The sequence below is a fragment of the Lagopus leucura genome, unplaced genomic scaffold, assembly GCF_019238085.1.
Source record: "Lagopus leucura isolate 7727_CA_CO unplaced genomic scaffold, USGS_WTPT01 Super-Scaffold_100012, whole genome shotgun sequence".
Classification (NCBI taxonomy): domain Eukaryota; kingdom Metazoa; phylum Chordata; class Aves; order Galliformes; family Phasianidae; genus Lagopus; species Lagopus leucura.
The window spans coordinates 14,619,186-14,642,812 of NW_024962267.1; the positions used below are offsets into that span (position 1 = coordinate 14,619,186).

A 23,627-nucleotide genomic window follows, 5' to 3' on the forward strand; every position below is an offset into this window, starting at 1 on the left:
TGCTATTCCTTCTTGCTTACTGCTGCATCCCAGTCATGGAGGAGAAGAATGGTGGGTGTATGCTGGAAGCAGAGGAAGGATTCTCTGGTGGCCAGGCAGTAAAGAGCTGCTTGGAGGAGGGAATCTTTTCTCCTTCAGAATGTTTGTTTCTGGTGCTGTCAGTTACGCCATCTTCTCTGGCTGAAAAGCAGAATGTAGGAAAATGCTATGTTGTAATATAGCAAGCCAGAGGGTTTCGGGTTATATGAGCAAGAAAGCTTATGCTGCTGGAGGAATGCGTTTAACATATGTCATCAACTCTGCTTAGCAGCTGTGGCAGAAAGTGGAGACTTTCTCTGAGCTGACACCCACACATGGCTTGCCTTTTGTTGCAGTCTGAGGAGCTCCTGAAATAACTATGTACTCTGTAAGCAGTTTTCCATGTGAACTGGAAGAACAACTCAGCTTCACCATTACAGCTGTGACTTTCATCCAGTTTCAAAGTCAGGCTCCAAAACAGTCTGTGTTTAGTCTTCAAGGGATGAAAAATAAGTTTGCCAGTCTTACTGCAAACTCTCGCCTATTTCAGCTAAATTTCATGGGAAGCAAAAGATGTGCCTGAGCAGTGGGGATGGCAGCGGTTTGTGCTGCTTGGGCTACCACTGTTCTGCAGTATGTGAACTTGTAATTTGTGTCAAAAATACATTCCACTCTTAGTCAATATTAATTTTTGTTTCTGTTTTCCGTTTATCATTACAGTCACCTGAAATTTTCAGATGTTCTAATGTTTAGGCATTTTAAAACTAACACTCATTCTTTTTTTTTTTTTTCACCAGTAGTACGTATGCCTCCTTCAAACACAAAAATGGTTGCAAGGAACAAATCAGAGGAGAATCACATTCTTACAATTCAGTATTTTTTAATAGCTTTAGCCTGGTAATTTGGATCTTTTCTCCTTTTTCAGAAAAGGATTGGTAATTGCAGATTCTCTCAGGGAATTCCAGAACTTAATTTTCCCAACTTTCTTCTGCAGTTGCAAGTAGTTCTTTTTCTTTAATAAAGCATCTACCCTCTAGAGAGTTTCTCATGTGCACGAATGATAGTGTGTACAGGTTCAATTATTGTTTCTGTCCAAGACAACCCTCTATTTTAGCAATGTTCATTTTATTTTCATGTGGATGTTTTAGTGCCATCAGATTTTCTGAATACTGATTTACATAGTTTTTTTGTTTTGTGAGCAACTATTTTCTTACCTTGACTGTGGTTTTGCTGTGGATGCATTTTAAGGCAATGGGTGAGCAGGTATTTTGGCTGTAGAGGAGATTTTGGCTCTGCCAATTTATGTACTGGGGAGGAAATAGGCAGATGTTTCTCCTCATAGCAGCGTCCAGAAGAATCATTTGCAGTATAAGATACTTGACCAGAGCTGGCAGTTTCTATGAGGTAAGGTGAAGAGGAGAAGGCCTGACATCTGGAAGCCAGGTAGTAGAAGAAGGGAATCTTCTCTCCCCATCCAGAGTAGTACTTGAGTTTTTCAGTTAACTTTGATTTTGAAGACAGGACTAAAAGAAGCAGTTTTTAAAATCATACCTACTGGGAATATTTACATGCATATTCTCATACAGGAACCAAAATACGTGCCTATAGAAGGCTGTGTCTGAGACTCTCTTCCAGATCTGTGTCTGCTTTGCTTCTTTGAAACTGTCTCCTCTGAACGTAGGTTAATGTGAAGTACAGCTGCCCCTGACCTGGAGGAAGTATTGCGACAGTATTTAATGTTGTTCTCTGTGAAAAGAAAAAGGGGTTGTACTCTGGAAGAGGCATCTTATGGGGGGGGGGGGGAAGAAGCTTGCAGAGGGTTGAATGAGGCCATGTTATTCTGTCATGTTGAGTATCCTGGAACAGCAGTTGGATTAGCTTCCATTTTTGTCTGCTACACACAGCATAAAATTAACTTTTATCCAGATCATTGGTATTACACATTACAATGTGTAGTATGCATTTTCCATACCCAACGTCTGTGATGCTGAAAGTATATTTAAATTTCCTTTTTTTTTTTTTTTTTGCTTTAATAGGACTAGCATCATGCTGCTGCTTCTGCAGTCTTTCAAAATTGACTCAGAAAATGAAGTTCTTAATCTCTAACTTAAAATATATCTTTTCCTGTTTTTCTAAGGTTTTAAAAAACAATCCTTCTCCAAAAGACACATTTGGAAACAGTTTTCTTTGGAAAATATGCCAGTATGGTTGGTATTCTAATTCTGTTGTGAAATGGGGGAAATAGTGTAAATATTGTGATCTGGGTGTCCCAGATGCAAGTAGAGCTTCTGACTTTCACAGAAACAGGATTTCACCCCTACATTATGTAGAGAGCTCTTACTCTCTTCCTGAGATGGCTAAAAGCTTTTGTAGTTTATTTTATCTCTTGGGAAATGAGAAGTCACTTCAGGCTTATGTCAGAATTCATCTGTGTGCGTATAGAAGGAAGCAAGTCCCAGAATCACCTTAAATCCCACGATCACATTACATAAAACTGAGGCCAATGATAGCTGGTGTTCCCCGTAAGCTGCCTCTTACACTTCCCAGTATTGAAATATAGCTTTAAAATATGTGGCCGCAAGGAAGGATTAGTACTATTGTATTATAAATATTAAGTAATCTATTTGAAGTTTCTGTGGCATTTGCCACTCCTCTATTTGTACACCCTTAGCTACTCCTGGAGGAAAGTGAGCAAATGGGATTTTGCTGAAATCAGTATTTATGAGCTCCTGTTCTAAGAACCAATGAGTTTTCAATTTACATGGAAAACAAAATGGAGAATCCATTTTCTTTTGTTTTTATCATACAACTGAGAAATGAAAGATTGCTGTGTTTGATCAACAAAGAAATTATCGGTCTTGTGCACCACCAGATCAACTGATAGAGTGAATTGTTTACATTTGGAGTGTTGAGGAAAATGATTGGGAAGAATATATAAACTGAGTTTTCATTCTGAAGCATAATTATGTACAAGGGCATACAAAGCTAACCTCTTGTGACAGAGTAAACAAGTGAAGAAAAAAACTGCTGGAGTACATAAATTGCTGTTTTCAGGATTTTTGAGTTATAGTAGGCTGTAGCTTAGGATCTTAAGGAAGTTACTGCAATGAGAATTTAGTGTGGAAAATAAGAAGGGACATGCATATGTCTAGAAAATGTGATGCTATGGTATTTTGGAGAAGGTGGCACCAAATGACTTGAGGGGTGGTTGTCAGCTCTCATTTGGATGACATCAATTCCTTATGTGAGCAAAGACACGGATTTGGACAATTCTTAATTTGGAAAGCACGTGGTGTGCAGTGAGCAATTATGTGAATGATCGGTAGCACAGCAATGGACTTAGGTGCAGAAGTGGAATTCTGTGACTCCTGAAGCTGTAGGCACATCCGAAGGACGTGTCTATGTCTACGTAGTGCATCCATATCTGTGCAAAGTACTGAGTTTTCTAAAAGGAGAGTTCTAACTGGGTTGCATGTTAACAAAATAATTGAGGACTGATGATATGCTGTGAAGATGGTTAGGCCTTGGAATTTTTTATTTTAATGAGGTATAGTACTTGTGAAACATCACACTGATTATGGTAGAAAATTCTGTGTTTTCTGAGAACCAATTGGGCATGGATGGGCATAGATGAAGCTTCTAATTTATTCATCCTAATTGAGAGACAGCTGAAGGCATGCTTCTGCCTCTAGGACATCTCCTGATGGAGAGCTGTGATAGTTTATGTACCAAATGACACTTGTTCACTGGAAGATAAATTTAAAACTGGACATCAATGTAGTCATCCTACAACTTTCAGTTGTGCGAGTGATTTACCTTTCAAATACAAGCATACAAGTTAAAATACTTAGATTTCCTTATCAAACATCTGAATTTTTTGGTCTGTCTCGAGTTGTTTTTTAAGTACTTAAATGAGCTCACTTTTATGTTAACAAAATTATGTAAACTATTACCTTTAGTTTATAAAATCTAAATAAAGTTATTTTGTGCGGGATTTTAAGAGCTGGGAAGTCAAGTTGGTGTGTATGAGCCAGGTGACTTTAAGAGAATAAATGTGTTCAATAGCATACCATGGAAACGTGACCCTTCAAATGCATTTAGATTGCTGGTGTATTGTTTGCCTTTTTGACAGTTGGTGTTATCAGTTGAATTATGCAGACATCGTGCCTAATGATTACAGTAGAATTGTTTACCAAAAACTGGAGTTCTTATTTCTGCTCTTAACACTGTGATAAGCAAATGTGCATCTTCTCTTCCAATTGAATGGCAGCAGTGTTTGTTGTGCACCGGAGAAGTTGAATGCTGCTGGTGAATCATCTGGCCAGGGACAAGTAGCCTTGTCTGGAGCGATGCTAGCAAAAAGCAATTGTTAGCTGAAAGCAATTGCAGTATTTCTAACCCAAAACATTCAAGCTGCACTAAAAATAAATAAGTTGCACAGTTTAAAATGATATTCAGTTGTTTTTAAAATATAATGTAGATGGTGTCAATAGCTCTTTTGTTGCAGCTATTGATAGTGCAGCTCTTGTTAGTTTCATTCTTAGCTCCACAAAATGGCAGCAGATGTGTCAGTTCTGAAGAGGCCCAGCTTAAGTTCTTTAGACAACAGAGTTCTTGCAATAGACCAAATGTAGAAGTTTGACTGTTATCAATTAAACTGCCGGAGAGCTATTATTAATACCTTAATAACTATTCGTAGTCCGCTCTTCAGATGCTGCTTTTTCAATTCAAACTAGAAATACTAAGTGCTCTGAAGCACAGTTAAGCAACTTATGATGCATTTTGTTGAATCACATCCTGATTCTTTTGTTCCTTTCTTAAGGGAAATGGGTAATGAATATGAGAGACATGAGATTTTTTTTTTTTTGCCAGCAATTTTATGTTTAATGTGAAACATTTGGCTCTAGCAGACCTCATTTCATTGCTCATACTAATTTTGCAGATTGGTGGCTTGTCTTATTTCAGTAGCACTAGTGGTATGTCATCTTGGAGAGCAAAGCTGTATTTGTATGTGGGTAAGATACCGTCTTCCAAATGCTGTATTAATGTTTTCAGCTAAAACAGGTATATTTCATTCTCCACTGTAGACAAGAATATCTGTAATTTCTGCACTAAGCTGAGCGAGGTGGTGTGAATTCATTTATGGTGGGATGGACGGGGTTGTTTTCAGAAGAGAGCTTGAAAAAAAGAAGTGTCATTTTATTTTCTAGAGGTTGGTGATTAGTTGCAACAGTTATGGTAATATTCTGTAGGATTTTTAGAGATAAAATAAGGTACGTTTTTAATGGCTGTATGTAGCATTTCACGAAGAGCTTTCTTAACAAGACAGCTCACAATTCATTTCTGTCATTAAGCAGATCAGAGTGATGACTTGCAAGATAACCTATAGTTAAACTTCAGAGTGGTTTCTTGACTGTCTTAATTTATCAATTTTTTTCTCATGTGGAGTATGGTCTTAGTTAGAAAGAAAATAATGATAGGATGCTGTCATGCAAATGACTTGTCAAACTGAGAATTAAAAATTGATAAATAATACAGGAATAGTCTGTGAAGTGCATTATTTACGGCACATTGATCCTAATTAAAGCAGGCCTCCAAAGAAATACAAGGTGACAAAAGCTGTTTTAAGGAATTGGATGAGAGATGCCTTCTCTTGTGGGTGGAAGGATATTCCCTTATTGTATACAAAAACTGCTAATTGCTCAGAAAAGTGCAGGGGAAACATTCAGCAGAGAGTGTATGGTATATGGAAGGTGAAGAGGCAGTGAGGTGGCAGGTTTCTGCTTCACTACTTACCACAGGGCAATTCTTTCCAGCTCCTCTCTGGCAAGCCTTTGTGCAGGACACTTTATCCAAAGGCTTCTTTCTAATAATTGTGCAGTATTGCCCTTGAAATTCAGGTTCTGACGTCTCTTAAGTTTGTAATTGTATTTATTTTTAATTGCATTTGTATTTGATTTTATCAATGATAAGTTTTTTTGATGCATTTTGCTGTTTGTACTGAAAACACAAGGAAAGCCTTATTAACAAAGTACACCTATGAGGAAGGCAGAAGGAAGCAATGCCTACTGGTATCTTGCTGCAGAGTAGAAAATATGGGCCGCTGTCAAGCTGTGAGTTAATGTGCTTTGTCCAAAAAGATGCCCCACTACTGAAACCTTGTTAGAATGTCGAAAAGAAAGAGTAACGAATTGCTAGACGAACTATCTATCCTTAAACAACTGAAATTGTAATGAATGTCTGAAAGAAATGTTTGGCTTCTAGAGGACATCTAATAAGAAGAGACTAGGTCTTGACGGTGAATAAAAAGAAGCATGCAGAGTAAATACTATCTGTTTTCACTCTACATCAATTTGATTTTTATTCCTGGTTAAAATATTTCCTTTGACAGTACTAATAAGCTGAGAGCTAGAATGTAAATGCAAAAATTGTTTGTGATAGCTTTAAAATGTCTAATTTGCTTTCCAAAGGCATGTATTAGTTTTACCTGCTGTTGCTTGTTTGCTTACCTGTTTTGTTAATTATGAGTTGAAATGACTTCCAGAACGAGATTAATATGTTAAATGTCCTTTTCAGTTTCACTTGCATGCAAGGTTACTGATTTTAATTTCTTTTCTTTGGATTATTAAGAAATTCTAAATGAGATTTACAAGTCTTAAATGTTGACAACAAATGGGAAGTGGATTTCAAAATTCACCAGTTGAACTGATTAAAAAAAAAAAAAAGGGTAATAACAATAATAAAAGGACAAAAAGAATGAGCTTTGGTTCCTCATAAAACTGGAGAAAATCCAGCTATTTTTTGGGGGAATTTTTGTGCCATAATATTTGTGGTCATTTTCAAAATGTTCAAACTATAGTTCTCTATCCTGGTCTGTTTTTTCTTTATTTCCTTCATTCAGACATAGTTGTGGAGAAGCATAACCACTCTGAAATACCAGACTGCTTTGGAAGGAACATAAATGATGACAGATGCAACTATTTAGAAAAATGGAAACTGCTAATCCATGTAGTTGTAAAAAACATGGTACTCTATAAAGGACTTTTTGTACACCAAAGTGAATCTATGTAATTGCTCACTTTTGATTATCTTCGAGCTCAGACTTAAGAACCCAAGGCAACCTGATTTTGCAGGAACTCCCAGCACTCCCCAAAGCAAAGCACTTAGAACTGAGCTATGAAGTCAATTTGTCAGATCTTTCTTAAGTAGGGTGCAATTAGAAAAGAGTTTCCTGAGGTGGAAAGGAAATCTTTGACACAGATGAACTAGTTTTGATGGAGTTTTCTGAAATGCAAACAAAGAAGAGTCATTACATGATCTCATGATTTATAGCTATTCTACGGTTTTGGACTCTTCACTGGGAAAAAAATAAATTATTTTGATTGAATGGGAAACTTGGGCATAGAAAATGACTGTAGTGCTTACCGTTCCCAAGTTGATATTTAGAACTACTGTTTTAATAATAATTAAAAAAAAAAATTCAATTACTCAATATTTCCATGACTTCATATTCTGCAGCTGCCATGAGATTATTCGTAACTTTTTTCTCTTTCACCCTCAAAACCCTGTTCAATCTTACTTCCAAACTGGATTAAATGAAGAATATTTCTTATTAGACTTTGACTGTCATGGAAAGGTCAAAAATCTTGAGACAGGTGAAGAGTAAAACTAGGAAGCTAAACTTCAGGAAAGCTAACTTCCAACTCCTCCAGGAGTTAATAAACAAAACACCCCAGGAAACTGTGCTCCTGGGCAAGGGTGTGGAGTAGAGCTGGCAGATCTTTAAGGAGCCTTTCTTTGGGGCACAAGGGCTCTGCATCTCCATGTGTAGCAAGCCAGGAAAGGAAGGCAAGAGACTGGCGTGGCTGAACCCAGGGCCTGCTGGTCAAACTGAAGAGTGAGAATGCACAGGCAGTGGAAACAAGGACTGGTACTGTGGGAAGAGTATAAGGAAGCTGCTGGGCTTGGTGGAGATGTGGTCCTGTCACTCTACTCTGTGCTGGTGAGACCTCACCTGGAGTACTGTGTCCAGATGTGGAGTACTCAGTACAGGAGGGATGTAGACCCGTTGGAGCATGTCCAGAGAAAGGACCACAGAAATGATCCATAGAATAGAACACCTCTCCTATGAGGACAGGCTGAGCGAGCTGGGGTGGTTCATCCTGGAAAAGAGACGGCTCCAAGGTGACCTGATAGCAGCCGTTCAGTACCTACAGGGGAGCTACAGGAAAGAAGGGAGCAGACCCAAAGGGATGGAGGGAGATTTCTGTAGCACTTCTTTTTCAGTCTTCGTAGCATGAAATAGATAAATTAGATCCCTTCCTGTATCAGTACTTCACTCCAGCAGTCACGTGAATGTGTCTTAGTAGAACATACAAATCTAATGGGAGGTTTCTGAATGAAGCAGTAGCTCTTATCTTTCATGAAGAGAGATTCCTAGCAGATGACTGTGCAGCTGCTGTAACCTCGTTGTTCAGGCCAAAGAGTTTCTGCTTAGCGTGAATCTGAATTTCCATTCTCCCTGTATGTTTTCTGGTAATTTTCTGGTAAAATTGGTTCAGAAACAGAAAAATTATTTTAAATGTTGCACTGTTTAAGAAATATATACGAAGTTAATTCTGGAGAAGGCATGATTTATTTTGTTCTGGAATGTTTTAGCTCATCTTTTTGCTGGCTTCTTTTCATTAGCCTTGTTGGGAAAAGACTGGGAAAGAGGAAGAGAAGGAGCTGTGTGCAGGCTAAATAACATCTGAGAGAGAACTATAAAGCTGTGAAATAAAAACAGCTCCTGGGACACCACTGCGAAGTAAGACATGCAGTCCCAAGTAGGGTTACATAAAGGGGACTTTGGGCTGCCTGAAGAGGAAAGGAGAATGCTTGGCTGTGTGATGGAAAGGGGAAAACTCAGGTGTAAAGATAGATAGGATGATTTATTTCATGTTTCCTATTTCCACTAACCTGGCTGGAATCATATTCCTTGTAATTGACACATGTTTTAATGTACTGCATGGGGGACATGCCTGCATGGGTGTAGTGAAGTCCTGGTTCTGCTGGCTCAGGTTTATTCAAGGGAGATGCACACCTTTACTCTTTCCCTAAATCCTCTTACTTGTGTTCACTTGCATGTCTTACTTTCTGATCCATTCCATTCTAAGCTGGGATGTTAACCTGTGACCCGCTGTTTCCTTTGTCTTCTACCATGTTTCACCATCCGGTGCAGAGTACAAATTAGCAGGAAGTTCTAAAATTGCATTTTCTGTTGAAGTGATGACTTTTAAAATACTACTGCATGCTAACACATTGTTTACTGAAGGACAGGACAAAAATTAGCTGCTTTTCACTAGAGTCACTAAGTTGTCCATATGCTTGCCTAACCCTGTGGGACTTGTTGCACAGTTGATAAAATGAAATGTGTCTGATTTGTAGAAGTAATTATCACAGCAGCAGGAAACTTAGGCCTGGCATAACATGATCTGGGCTTATATTCCCGTACTGTTAGTGGAAAAAATTATGAAGGAGCTATATCACATACTCAGCAGCTTATTTCCTTCAGAACATAAAGATGAAGCTCACTTCTGGCTAATGTTGAACTACTGTGGGATGAGACAGGTGGGAAGAAGACTCTGAGCAGAAATCTGAACTTGCTCTTTCTGATCAAGTGGGACTGAAGCTTGAGGAGCAGAAGGCTGCACTGCATACACATGTGCTCTGTTTGACACAGACATGCAGTAAACTGCTAAGCCTGGCTCTGACCCTCTGGCGGGGTTGACTAGAGGAACTGAGGCACTAAACCATAGCTATTTCCTGCTCAGGATCTCAGATGTGAGTTCTTTACTATGAGAGCAATGAGGTGCTGCAACAGGCTGCCCAGAAAGGCTGTAGATGCCCCGTCTTTGGAGGTGTTCAAGGCCAGATTAGATGGGGCTCTGGGCAGCCTGGTCTAGCACGAAATGTGGAGGTTGGTGGCCCTGCATGTGACAGGCAGGTTGGAGAGTCATGATCCTAGAGGTCCCTTCCAACCCTGGCCATTCTGTGATTCTGTGATGTGGAGCTAAGCATTGAGCTAACATGAGCCCAAAGCCAACCAAGTTGATTAGTCTGCTGGAACATATTGCATTTTTTGCCTTTCAAAATGTAATATGGCCTACAGTTACACAAAAAAAAAAAAAACACCATGAAAATGAGCACTCATTCAAGAAGTGCTGCAGCTGTAAGAATTTATTTTGCTCTTGACAAATGTCTGTGTAACATCTGTTAAATTTAATGAGAGCTACACAGATACAATGATGACTTGATTTAAAAAAAATACATTTTTTTTTGTTTGAACGCTAGTGATTGAATTTGCCAAGTCTGCACTTCTGGCTTTCTTCCAGGAATGCAGACAATCATTAAACTCTTTAAATCCTTCCCTATTCCTGTAATGGGTGCAGAAGATTGGACAGATAAAGAATTGCACTGATTCTACTTGATTTTTACAAATGTTATGTAATTAGTCATCAGATTCTTAACTATACATATTCATGGAAGCTATGGATTCCTTAGTGTAAATGTGGGAAAGTAACTGGATGGGGCCCTGGACAGCGTGGTCTAGTATTAAATGTGGAGGTTGGTGGCCCTGCATGTGGCATTTGGGTTGAAGATTCATGATTACCTGCTTTGGCAGGGGGGTTGGTCTCGATGATCTCTAGAGGTTCCTTCCAACCCTGGCTGTTCTATGATTCTGTGAATCCGTTCCTACTCTGTCTTTACCAAGTAGGCTTGGTTTTACAGTCATCCTGCAACAGTACTACGAAGTTATGGAAAGCTATTTAGTGAGGACTTTGGGCTAGATAGCTGGATGAAAATTGTTGAAATGTTTTAGGCTTCATAGGATCCATATCAATTACAGCTTATAATAAAAACTGGTAAGGTAGTGTAATAAATTCTGTATATTCGGTTTGATTGTGAACTCTGGTAATCATCAGCAGCTCAAGTTTCAATACTACTCAGAGTAACTTTTTTTTCTGCTGTTTATTGGGGTCATTTTTCACTGCCATTAGAAATGCAGCATTTGTCTTTGCCTTTCTCTGATGTCTGTTTTCATAAAGAGTGCTTAGTGCTGACTTGAATCTGGCTGTGGAAAAGTGACAGAAAATAAAAATTGAAAATAGACAACTGCAAATTGTCCTTACGTGGATTGAGGGGTTTTACTGAAACCTCCTTTCTTGTAGAAATGAACAGTCCTTTTGGTGCGATTTACATGATACAACTTAAAGAGTTTTAAATGTTACAATAAGAAGTGTAAGAAATCGCGTTAATAAACATTTTGATAATAATCCAGCTTCATGTGAACGAGGACAACATTCTCAATTAGGTATCCATTCTTTTGTTTTCTTTGTAGGTATTTTAACTTGAGGTAGCTTTTCTTTTTGATAGCTCAGATAATTTAGGTCCTGTAAAAGGAGCAGGATTCAGTTGTGCTCATGTTTATACAGGCTTGTTCTCTGCCAAAGAAAATATTCATTTGTGTGCCACCCTAACTAAGCATCTCCTTTTGTCTGTAGGCGTAAAAAGTCTAGTGTGGTCTTCTGGGCTGGGTTGTAGCATGAATGTAAGGTGACGTGCTCATAAAATTCCTTGGTTTAGGTTTAGCAGCAAATGCTTAAATAGCCATTACAGTTCTTTGAGAGTAAGTGTGCTCTATTTGCTTTGCCTTTTGTCATCACAATTTCTTTATGTCACTGTTGACACAACGAGTCTGAATATGGCGTACTGGTTGCACGCCTTTGGACATAGTAGAAAGTCATTTTCGAGGACATATGTTAGCAGTTCAGTGGGCTGACTTTTCTTGTGGAATTAGGATATCTGAGCTGCAGCACTACAAGCCCTCTCTGATTAATGTCCCACCTTGACTGGAGGCGGGTTTATTACACAGCTTTAAAAAGGTAGTTTCTTAAGGAGTCTCTGAATTCTCTTATAGAGAATAAGATATCAGATGTCACAGAGGAGACATAAGGAATATCTCCTTTTGATCTTGTCTCCCCTTCATTTTCTGTTCACTAGAGTAGTCTCGCAAGATAATTCAGGACAGCTTGTACAAAAGTATGTCTAAGGTTTTCAGAAAGGCTGAAAAAATAGAGAAGAGATAAATTAACTAAACCTAGAAAAAATCTTGAGGGGTTCAGGACTGTTTTGACAACTATTCCGAAGAGACTCTTTCAAGGTAAGGCTGAGATCAATCAGTGTTTGCTTTTCCTTTGGAGAAACATTGTTGCAGCCTTCTTAAATCCGAATAAATGACATCAAGATGTTAAATTAAAGATTTTCCTTTATTCTCAGTAGATTAGGGCTGGCTTTCATAAAAATCTCTTATTCTTATATGTAACTACAAAAACAGCTGCACAAAGCGGTTGAAAAATGCAGAGAATTCTTCTTCACTGACTGTACGTCAGCTGCTGTGTTACCTGCTGGTAACTGTGTAAACATATATGGAATAATAACATCTTGTATTCTAGTTACAGAATCACAGAATCACCTCGGCTGTGTAAGACCTCCCAGGTTATGTGGTTTGGATGCTCACCTACCACCAATATTTCCCCACTGACAATTTTAGATAAGCTCTTTCCTTATCAACACTAAACAAGAGCATCTGTTGTATTCTCTTTGAAAGCATTGTTCATTCAGAAACTGTGCTTTGATCTTTCTAACAGGACAATTATTGTAGGGGAGAATGTTGGAAGTACATGGAAGAGGCTGAAATAACTTTTTCACGTGTATTTTATACAGAGTATGTGAGATGTTTAAATATAAGCACAGAATAGTCAACTATAATAAAATATTTCTGGTATCCTAAATTCAGCGAAACATCAAGTATGTGCTACTAAATGAAGTGAAATATTTTGAAAGTAACATGAAAGATTTTTGGAAATATCATAATCAAAACGATAAAACTACATGAAAAGTCTCTAACAAGTGTAATTACAAGGTAGATAACGTGGGGTTAACTCATACCTATGCTGCTTAGGTTGGTTTTTTTTTTTTTTTTTTTTTTTTTGGCAGATGTATTTGTGCTTGAATTAAGTGAATAAAGCTTAGGCAGCTAAAATTTGAGAATTTGTGACAATTAAATCTATAAAGTGGATACGGAATAAAGTGGACATGATGTATTACAAATATAAATTAGGGTGTATTTTCTAATGTGCCCCATGACCTAGAAAGCTGGGGCTGTGCCATTCACTGAGCAGGGGAGGCTTGGGTGGATGGGCGCTGCTTGTCAGTTCACCGAAGAAAACTGTGCTGGAAAAACTCATTAGGTGGTAGAAATGGGTTGAAAAGTATCTGCAGGCTTCACCCTCATATTGTCTTGGGTATCGCAAAGTTTGCAAGCTTTGCTCTGTGTTGCATTCTAAATAGACTTGATGTTTGTGCTGAACTGATGTGAGTGTAAACTTATTTTCTGCAAGATTCAAAGAAGGTACATGACATGCTGTAGTATTTTACAAGTACTTGAATATGGATCCTTTCTAGCAAGAGCTCTAAATATTTTGAAAGCACTGTTACCAGAGAAATGCAGAGAAAAGACTGATCCTGTCCCTACACTGTGGGATTACTTATCTCTGGTTTAAATCAGCCTATTTTTGAGTAGAAGATGCTCACATTACAAGGTAAGTTTGTGGTCATGTGTTGCAGAGCTGTAAAATTTATTTTTAGCTGCTTGAACTACCATCAGGAGTTTAGAGACAGTTTGTGAGTTCCTATCTATCGCAAGAAGTTTAAGCATCTTTAATGAGAAATAAGACAAGCTTCTGAGGAAATGTAAAATGGTCTCTAAGCATTAATAACTACTTTAAAAAGACCTCAGGATCATCTCTGAAAGGCCATCAAGCTGGTTTCCTGAAATACTTTGTAAAATCTAGCAGTTGGGGCAAAATAAAACACATCAGTGAGTACAGAGGGTGTATATTCTCCTTCAACAATCTGTTTCAACCCATTAACCAGATGAAAATCCACTTGCTGATGGGCCATAGCTTTGAAAATAAGCCTATCTCATGGTTGGTTCTGGCAGAAAATTCCTAAAAAGGCTCAGTTAACACTTCTTCACAGCAAAGATTAAGTGTAGTCTTGACGGATTTCTTCTGAGTAAATTATGTTTCCAATTAGCACTTAGCCTTTAAAAGCAGTGGGAGATGTGCTCCACATATGTATTGAAATCCTTTTGTAGTAAGAGTCATAAATGTGATAGAATATTGGAAAGAAGACAGAGTGGAAAGGAAATGGAAAAGTAAAGGAGGCAGAATGAACCTTTCTTTTTAATAGATCTGTTTTGCATTCTATATTTGAGTCTAGCATAAGTAACCAGGCAACTGAACTCACATTTACTTTGTGTTGTCCTGGCCTTCTAATTGTAATGATGACATCAGTGCTCACATTGCTAGACTTATAGCTCTTAAATGCCTTGTTTTCTCTCCTAGTATTAGCTTGGTGCGAGTGCGATGCATAAACTCGAATCTTAGATCCTTGCTGTACACAAATGCTGATTCCTGTATTTGTCTCTCTCATCTATTACTTCCTTCTGTGGCTGTTGCTATCTCTCTTTTTTTCTGTTAAATATCTTTTATGTTCTTAGTCTTGATGTAATTTTTTTTTCTTTCTGTGATGCTTTGCATGGTAGCTGCTTTGGTGTGGTGTCAAGGATACCTACCTAAAATACTGTGGGTTTTTTTTTTACCTCACAAAAAGCAAAATAATTCCACTAAAATACCCCGAGCAAGCTCAATTCCTTTTGTCAGTAGAGCTCAGGCATTTCCTAGCTTTAGAGTTAAAATGAAATGCTCTTTGACTTTCTGGGATTGGAAAAAAAAGAAAAAGTAGATTAAAAATGGGGATTTTTCTGGCAAATGTAAATTTAATACATGACATTATATCAAACTTTCACTAAACATCTGTTAAGATTTTTACACGGGAAACAATATCCTGTGTAAACGGATCCCTTCAGTCCTACTTCGTTGCCTGTGTAAAGCCACAGGCACTTTGTTTCACATGGATGTATATATTGTTCCTAAGCAGAAAAGAATATGGTTTTGTAGAGGGAAAAAAAGAAATCTTATAGTCTCTGGCCCTTTTCTTCAGCATTTTTCTCCTGAGAAGAGAAAGTCTACTTGGACTTGTCTCCATTTCTGGCATGCCAATGCCCCATGTGCTTGAGATGCTTCCTCCTGCAGACCTCCCATTGCTCCCTGGTCAATAGCAGACAGCCTGAAACAACTGATGAAAAAATCTCATTTTAAAGCTAACAGAGAAATTCCAGTACATTTGCTTACCCTGGGGTTTATATAATTTGGCATTTCAATCTATAGAGCATGATCAGCTTTGCTTGGAACATTATCTACGTATTTTCCTTCAAGATTAATTTTAACATACATTTACAGTGATGCAGAAATTCCTCCTGGAGCATGGTTGTTTCTTTAGCCATTCTCAAATCCCATCTGTAGGCCAACTCTCCTAATCGGCATATAGTATGTACAATTTTTCTCAGCATCCTTATTTTGCTAGGAAACAGGTTGCACCTTGGGAGCAGCACTGTGTGTAAGACCGTGTCCTGAACTTAACGCTGCTTACGGTTAGTAGGAATTTTACTACGGACTTAAATGCTCTGTTTTCCAGGTATGCCACAACTAAGTGACTGTTTGCATTCCACAGAACTAACTGTAAAGCTGAAGGTCAAGGAAGTTCATTGATTAGGAAAACAGAACCATTGCCCAGTATATTTATAGAGCTTTGGTTCAATGTTGTTTTTACAGCCAGTGTTATGTTGGTTCGTGAGAAATGGAAACCACGCATTTTTCTTAACAAACTGAAACAGTTAAAATCAGGAGGACTGAGCACAGATTCAGGCAGGATGTTGTGATAATCTGGCTATTTTGCTTCCGGTAGCTGAGGACACACGCTCTTAGGTATGTCACTTGCAAATAAATGCTGGTGAACATGCAGTTCCATCTGCATGCATCTTTTGATAAAGCTATGGGGCAATGAGGATTTAATCGCGCTGCACATCATCTTCCCATCTTTTCACCGAGTTCATTAATAATGTTTAGGTGTCTTGAGAATAAATTCAGTAATATTTTGGAAAGGTGAAATCTCTGGTGATTACATGCTCTTATTAAATGGAACAGACTAAAATTAAAGAGTGCTGACAAAAATGACAGAATAAATGCATAAGATTTTAACTGTGTAAGTAGTTAATGTATTTTATACTAGACAAGGATAGCATTTAATGTCTTAAAGGAATCATATGTTATACTAGGAAATGAAGACTAATCATCAAAGGTCCATTGAAACATTATAAAGCAGCTCTTGGGTCTGGTATGACTGACAAAAAACCAAATAGTTATATCCCTACACACTTTTTGTTTTGTTTTTAAACAAAGGAATGTGTGCAATGAGTGTAAAAATATGATCACTTAAAACCTTTGGTAAAGTATTGAGGTGCTGACTGCAGTGCTCTCTATGAGACCTTGAGCACAGACACAGCTCCTAACCAGCCTATTTCTGAAACGGAAGAGAGTAGAAAAATGAACTTTCAGCCAGATTCATGTTTACAGTCCCATTGTTTTAACGGAGACCCATGGTTAGAAAAATGATGGACCTTCAGTAAAGGAAAAAGCTCCAAGTGTCTCACTTGGGATTCCTGGGTGAAGAGACTTAATATTTAGAAGAAAAAAAAAAGATGAAGGTTGTTGGTGCCTGTTTGAATTGCAGATTAGCATTTGCCCTTGCTATTTAAACGTGTAGCTTGACGGGTGTATATTTTCACTTAGTCAGTTTACGTTCTAAGGAAGAGGAGAAATAGGTTGATAATGAATTTGTAATGAACACTGAAATAATGATGCCATTCTTCCTGTTCTAGGTAAAAAATAAGTACAGTCTTTTTTTTTCAGAAGCACTTCATGAAGATTTCCCTTAACTATTCCTGATCTTTCCCTTGTACTAATGTTGAGTTTCATTTAACTAAGGCATTCTGAAGGAAAGGCTGCCAGTGCTAATAACCTTACATAGCTTATTAGGTTTAGACTTGCTCATAGCAAAAACAAACTCAAAATGACTGACATAATCCAAGACCTCACACTAACAGTTTCAAGCAAAGTATCATCCTACTTGCCTAGATGAAAACTAGCTGTGAAACAGCATTACGTGATTTAAGCGTAAGCAGGAAAGAGATCTTTATTCCCTCTTCTCCAAAAGGACTTCAGTTCAATTTTTTTAAACCTCCACGCCAAAAGTTGATGGGAAAATTCTGCTGGAAACAGGCAGCAACATATCTGATGTAACAGTGTTTATTTATTGTTTCTAGCTGATAGTAATTTTTTCTGTGGATTTTTGAGCAGGGAGACTGGAATCTTGAGGCAGTACAGTTTGGAATTTAGTCTTTTTAAAGATCCAATTTAAAAGTAGCATCATATTTCTCCATTTATATTGCCTTTTTTTTTTTTTGCAGTTTCCCGCTACATTTTCTGATTTTAAATATGAGAACTTTTTGTCATTTACTTTGGGGAAAACTAATGTAAAACAAGGAAACAGATTTCCTATATAGTAAAGAATCTTGAAAGTACAATGTGAACGCGCTGCAGAGGAAAAGAAATGTTTTTCTCTCATATCTGATTTCAGTCATGTTAATTTTCATGGCTAACTTTAATAAGACTGCAATATTTTATGCTGACTGTATTTTTAAATTAAAAAATGTTGCATGTCTTTTTTTTTTTTTTTGCTAATTGTGTTCAAAGAGCTGTTATTCAAGGTGGAAACTTCAAAGAGCGCTTACCATGGGTTTAACTACCTATGTAAAATCTGAGAGTAACTCTCACATTGACTTAAGCTCTGCTTCAAAAGCAGTGCTTCTGAAAATCTTGCATGTTTTTTGATAGATATTTTTAATTCAACCTGAGCTTGAATTTCCCCAATTCCATTAATTTCATGTTGCTACTGAAAGTATGGTCTGGCATACTACGTGTAGCGTTAGATTTTTATATATGAATTCACTTTTATCATATTGGTACAAACGAATTTAAAACAGGTTTATACTCTGTGTATGTGAGAGTTTCTTATATTCCACTGAATAGAATGAGCTTTTTATGGATATTTTTTAATTGCTCAGATGTATACATAGTCTGAAAGAAATGAAGATAATTTTTTTTTTCCTGACCTGACTTGGAGAATTTGAAGCATGTAATCATATGCATTTTATTTTCATGTATTTTTGAATCCTCAAAATTAACTAATGGCATTCCCTAGCTTCATCTCTCACTCAAAATGTGCTTTGGATATGAAATTTGACTTTGAACCTTACGTATGATTTTCAGTCCTACTCATTGGCTAAAGTGTATGGGTTGATATCAATGGACTGGATTTCAGGGAGTATTTATTTATATATTTTTCCAGGTTACTGCATCTGGAGATTTCCAGGAGCATCCCAGCTTTGGTGACAGTTGTCATTCCATGAAGACATTTCAGAGTATTGTATACTCTGAAAGCGGCACACGCTTTTGTGGTTGCTGTTCCCTTTGCCTGATGTAGCGACACTTTGAACCTCAAAGCATCTGGTTGCTCTTGAGTGAAGCAGGAAGCATTGGAAATTCATATTTTCGTCATATATCTTTTGTTTTTTATCTCCTGGGAGTCAGAAATCAACCATAAATCAGTAGCTGTGAGCATCCAATTGTGGAGAATTTCCAACTGGTAGAAGGAGCCTAGTTCTATGGCTGTGTTTCCAGATCATTCGCTCTACTGAGACATACTGGAAAGAGGATAGTTCTTAACTCACGCAGTATCTGTCTATGTCTGCTAAAGTTGTGTTTCTTGCATGCCTGATATTTAATATATAACAGTGGATAGATAGAAGTTTGCTGGAGGAGAATTTATTCCAAGAGGCAGATATCTGGATTATCCTCTCAAGTAACTTTCATCCTGTATAGGTTTTCCTTGACACAGAATAAAAATGAGCTCCAAAAATATGTATCTGGCTTTACTTCTACTGAATGCATGACCTTAGTGTAGTTTGTTAAATTCCACGTTCCTCTGCTCTTACAGAATCCTAGGAACTATGGAAAAAGTGAAAAATGGTTGGAGAGCAATTGTTCCATAAATATATGGTATTATTTCATGCAGTGTTGGTTTCTTCCCTATTGAGACAAGGAGAGGGGAGGTGTTGCTGTGCATACTTGGAATTATTTATCTGCCCACTCTTAAATGTTTAGTCTGACTGTGTTTACAATGGAGCTAACTAAAGAATTTCTCTCACTTGTGCCCAATATGATGCAATCATACATGTTAGGCCTAGAAATAAATTTGTTTAAACTAAAAATGATAGGCTTAATGAGTAGAGCTGTGATGCTTGTAATAAAATTGAAAAGCTCATCAAACGTACGGGCATGGTGAAAGGAAGTATTTATAAGGAGGCACAAAGGGATTGATTTGCTAAATCATTTACATCCTTCTCTATTCTCCGTTGTTCAACTGTTGTAATTATGTGGTATAACTTATTGGTGAGATGATGGCAGAAAGGGATGTGAAGAGCAACTTCCAGATATTGCCACAGGAATCTTTTCAAAGGGCTGACCTCATTGACTCCTTGGAAAAAAGTTGTACTTAAAATAGTAAAAGAGGTCCTTCTTTCTCTCGGTGAGCTGTAGAGAGGAAAATATCATTGCTGTTGTTGTGCTGTTTGTTTGAAATCAGGGATAATGATGGTAGGGCTCATTCTTCTTGCAAGTCTGCCAGGAATTTACAAACCTGTTGCAGACTAAGACTTAGGAATCACCTTTTAACTAATCTTAAAGACAAAGCTACTAGTGCTGATGATAAGTTTTACCAGCAAATAGACATCTAATTCTGTGGTAGTCAGTTCCTGCTGTAGTTTTATCATAACTTTCCCCAGGCAGGGTGCAGGATTTTCAGCTGAGTTCTCTGAGCAGTTGTCATCTTTCTTTTAAGAATTTTCATGTAAATACCCTACAGTTAGTAGCACATAGTTCACAAATGTGTGTCTTTGTCTTAATGGTTATTCATCAGTGTGCACGAGGAGTCTTGAAAGCACTGCCTGTATTCTCATCCTTTCTCCTTTTAAGTTATTAATACTAATATTCCTGTTCTTAAATAATGATTGAACTATTCCATCTGTGGGAAACCTTACCTTTAGAAGGTATGGTTCTAAAAATGTGTTCTTCCTCTTTTCTCACTTACATAATTTTCTACCATGTGTAATTTTCATGAGGCAATTTAGCAATAGCAGCTTGCTTGATTATGCCCTAAGCTACTTTCTTGTTGCTAATGTGTGTACAGATCAGTGCCAAAGATCAGGTCTGGCTCTATTAATACAAGATCAGGTGTTTCTAGCCAGCATCACATAACCACAGCTTTTCAAGGGAGGTGCAGCTTTGATTAAGTATGACATCGAAAATGTGTGACTTTTGAGACCAGCAAACCACTGCAAATAGTCATGAACCTGTCAAAACTGAATTTCACCTATGACTGGGCAGGCTGACAGATACTAAGTTTTGGTTAATGAGTTTTGAGTTTCTCAGCTGGTACTCACCAATGATTCTGCTTGCAATGACTCACATTCCTTCAGTATTTCTCTCTTTTTCTTGGAGTTTGTGCTCCTGTGCTGTTGATTGTGAGATACTACGCTTCTGCAGTGGTTACTGTGTCCAGACACGAAGCGAACAGTTTGCTTTTCCTATTTTGTTCTATTTCAGTGAAATAATTAATCTTTGGTCTTCCTACTGAGCAGACTTCATGTAGAACTGCAGTTCTATACAAGTTCTGGTGCCTTTTCTGGGCACCAGAAGAAAACTTCGTAGGAGTTAGGTCTCTGCGTGACTTAGAAGGGTTAAATACCATTGTGATAAGCAGAGTGGGCTGCTATTTTCAGCATGTACAAATCCTGGTGAAGAGATTTACATCTCACTGCATTCATTTACAATGGGATTGTTTTGAAGTGGAATGGCTGAAGCTTTTTAAAAAAAAAAACAAACAACAACAAAAACAACCTTCCAGCAGACAGATCTGTATTTCCCTGTAGCATGTATTGGCAACTCCATTCTTAGAAGGGGAGGGGATTTGTGATAGAGCTTCCTTTCCAGGCAGTCTACCTCTTTCCTCAAAGAGGAAAATCTAGCATCCTAGTCCCAGTTGCAATGATCCACAAAAAAGAGGTTTACTTAGCGCCCATACTAGGATGCTAATTTAGGGGCAATGTCAAGGGCTAAATATGAGGTTGGAGTCTGGGTAGATTTCCAGTTGTCACTCTGTTAGGTGGAGAGGTGAGGAAGAAAGCAGATATCTGATCATTTTGACTGTCATTATGAAGCTTCAAGTGTAGAGCATCTTCCAGAGTTTTGCAGTAGTCATCCCAGCTGGTAGGGCTGTAAATATAGAGTACAATAAGCATTTGAGAAAAGATCATACAGAGCCCCGTGGCAGGGGGAGGAGATGATTTACAGGTTCCCGAATCACGCGGCACTGATAGCTCCGTGGCCCCTCTGTGTAGGCTGCAGTCACGTTTGCCAATACAGCTGGAGCGAGGCAGGGGGCAGGTACCAGGGAAGGGAGGAAATCCTCCTCTCTCAGCGAGCTGGAAGGGATCAAGTTCCTATTAAGTGAATCAGCTCCTAGTGGGGCTCTACCCTTCAGTCCCAGGAAGAGTGCGGAGGGGAAAAGCAGGGCTTTTTTCTCCTGGCAGCTTCTTACTGAATTATGCTTTACTTTCTTAATAAATGGTTCTGACATAGCACACATTGCTCAGCAGCAGGAAAATATCCTGCAAGTGTATTCTTAAAGAGTAAAGTTCAAGGAAGAGAGAAGCCAGCTCTGATTCGGTTATTTACCATCAATCAGATTCTTGCTTGGCAGGGAGTGGATGATTATGAGCCTGAACAAGCCGAAAAGGGGCAGGAAGAGAAGTGGAGGCAGCATTCTTCCTATTTAAAGCTGCATCCCCTGAAAAGAGCGCTTGCAGACTGCACTGGAGCTGGTGCTGAAAAAAAGGGCTCTCAGACTTTGTCCCAGGACTGATGCTGAAAGACGGAGCGATTCCCCAGCTGGCTTCATGGTGCTAAAATAACCTTCCATTTCTGCACATTTTGCTGCCCAGGAGGATACATGTCTAATAGCTAGGCATGATGGCAACCAGGGTAGAAAAGAGAACTTTTTTCATTCTTGCTGCTTTATTAGGGCTATTTGTAACCATAAAAGCACAAGAAGAGGAAGATTATGACGCTGGTGAGTTTCTTCTCTCTTTTTTTTTTTTTTTTTTCTTTGTATGCTGAGTGCTTATTGTGTTACTTCGTTAATGAGAGAAATGAAAAACTTCTTGGGGGATTTTTGGTTTAAATGCTAAGATTGGGGCTTGCAGTTTGGGAATATAATCAGAAAACAGAGAGAAGTTGTAAAAGTTAGAGGTTTTTTTGGTATTCCCGGCTCTCGGTGCGCAGTCCTGTGAACACAGAGGAGGAAGGAATGATTTAATGCAAAATGCAGCTGTGGAGCACCCTGAAGTAAACCCTGCTGCCTGGCACAAACAACACGCGGGGCTGGGAAGTTTGCAACAAAAGAAAGTACTTAGGATGAGGCTGAAGGAGGCTCCGGGGCTGGAGACTGACTGGAGCTGGGAGAAGTAAACACAGGAGCTGTGCAGGGTGGAGTCTTTTTGCACCAAACGACATCTGCTTTCTTAGGTTCTTTGTTTTAAAAACACAAAAATGTCATTTTCCTTTCTTCTCTTTTCTTTTGTTTCCTTCTTTCTCCTCTTCCTTTGCCTTCTCTGTCTCCTTCCCCCTCTGGCCCTGGCTGCAGAGGCTGTTTAATCCCCAGTGACAGGCTGTGATGGAACACAGCCTTCCCTGCCTTCGTGCTTTCCCACCCTCTGGCTCACTTATCTGAAAGCGGAGGTTTTAAGCAAGCCGTCTTAAAGCGGGAGGTTTGGCCAGCTGTGTACCCGACCTGTGCAACTTGAACTTTCCTAGGCTGTTCTGTATCTTTTCTGAAGTTAAATAAGAATGTGTGTAGGAGAGGTTGGAAGAACTTACACTAACTGTCCTCTTTCATCGGTCTGAGTGCTTTGCTGTCTGTTGGTTTCCTGAAATGTGAGAAGGCTGATTGCAGGATAGTTTGTTGCTGTCGTACTCCTGAAAATGATTTCCAGGCTTCTTGTGTGTTACCTTTTTGGATGTTATTTGGAAAAGATGCCAAACGGGCCATTCTGTTGCCCTACAGTGCAGTTTGTAATTATTTTATTGCATATTTACAAGAGATTGATTTTTCTTGCAACTGTACGTCTTGTAATGCCCTGCATTGCACCAGAGAGCGGGTTTCAAATTCCAGTGACTAATACAGTGCAATAGTTTGGAAAATTTTGTTCTATGAAGCAAAGCAGGACACTCCTGACTCTGCATGACTGTCTAAGAAGTCCCGTAGAGGGGGCACTTGGTATAAGCTTGGGAGCGTAGTTCAAATACTTGCCATAAAGGGAGACCCACAGTATTGATCTTTCTTTTTCTTTTACAAAAGAAAACACTTCTGAAAATATTGAATTCAGATTTGGGGGGTGGAGGGAGGAGCAAAACAACAAATGTTCA

The 23,627-nt window shown here is 38.5% G+C and overlaps 1 protein-coding gene across 2 annotated transcripts in view; it reads left to right on the forward strand.

The window, feature by feature from the left end:
• COL5A2 (collagen type V alpha 2 chain) overlaps positions 1-23,627 on the forward strand; it is a 161,912-nt gene that overhangs the window by 38,079 nt on the left and 100,206 nt on the right. Inside the window, exon 1 of one of the 2 annotated variants that reach the window (XM_042874510.1) lies at positions 21,906-22,272. The exons of the other annotated variant lie outside the window; for it this stretch is intronic. Within the exon in view, the coding sequence (XP_042730444.1) occupies positions 22,170-22,272 (103 nt within the window). The 5' untranslated portion in view covers positions 21,906-22,169. Of the gene's footprint in view, positions 1-21,905; positions 22,273-23,627 lie in introns of those variants that run through there. 2 annotated transcript variants of the gene reach the window in all.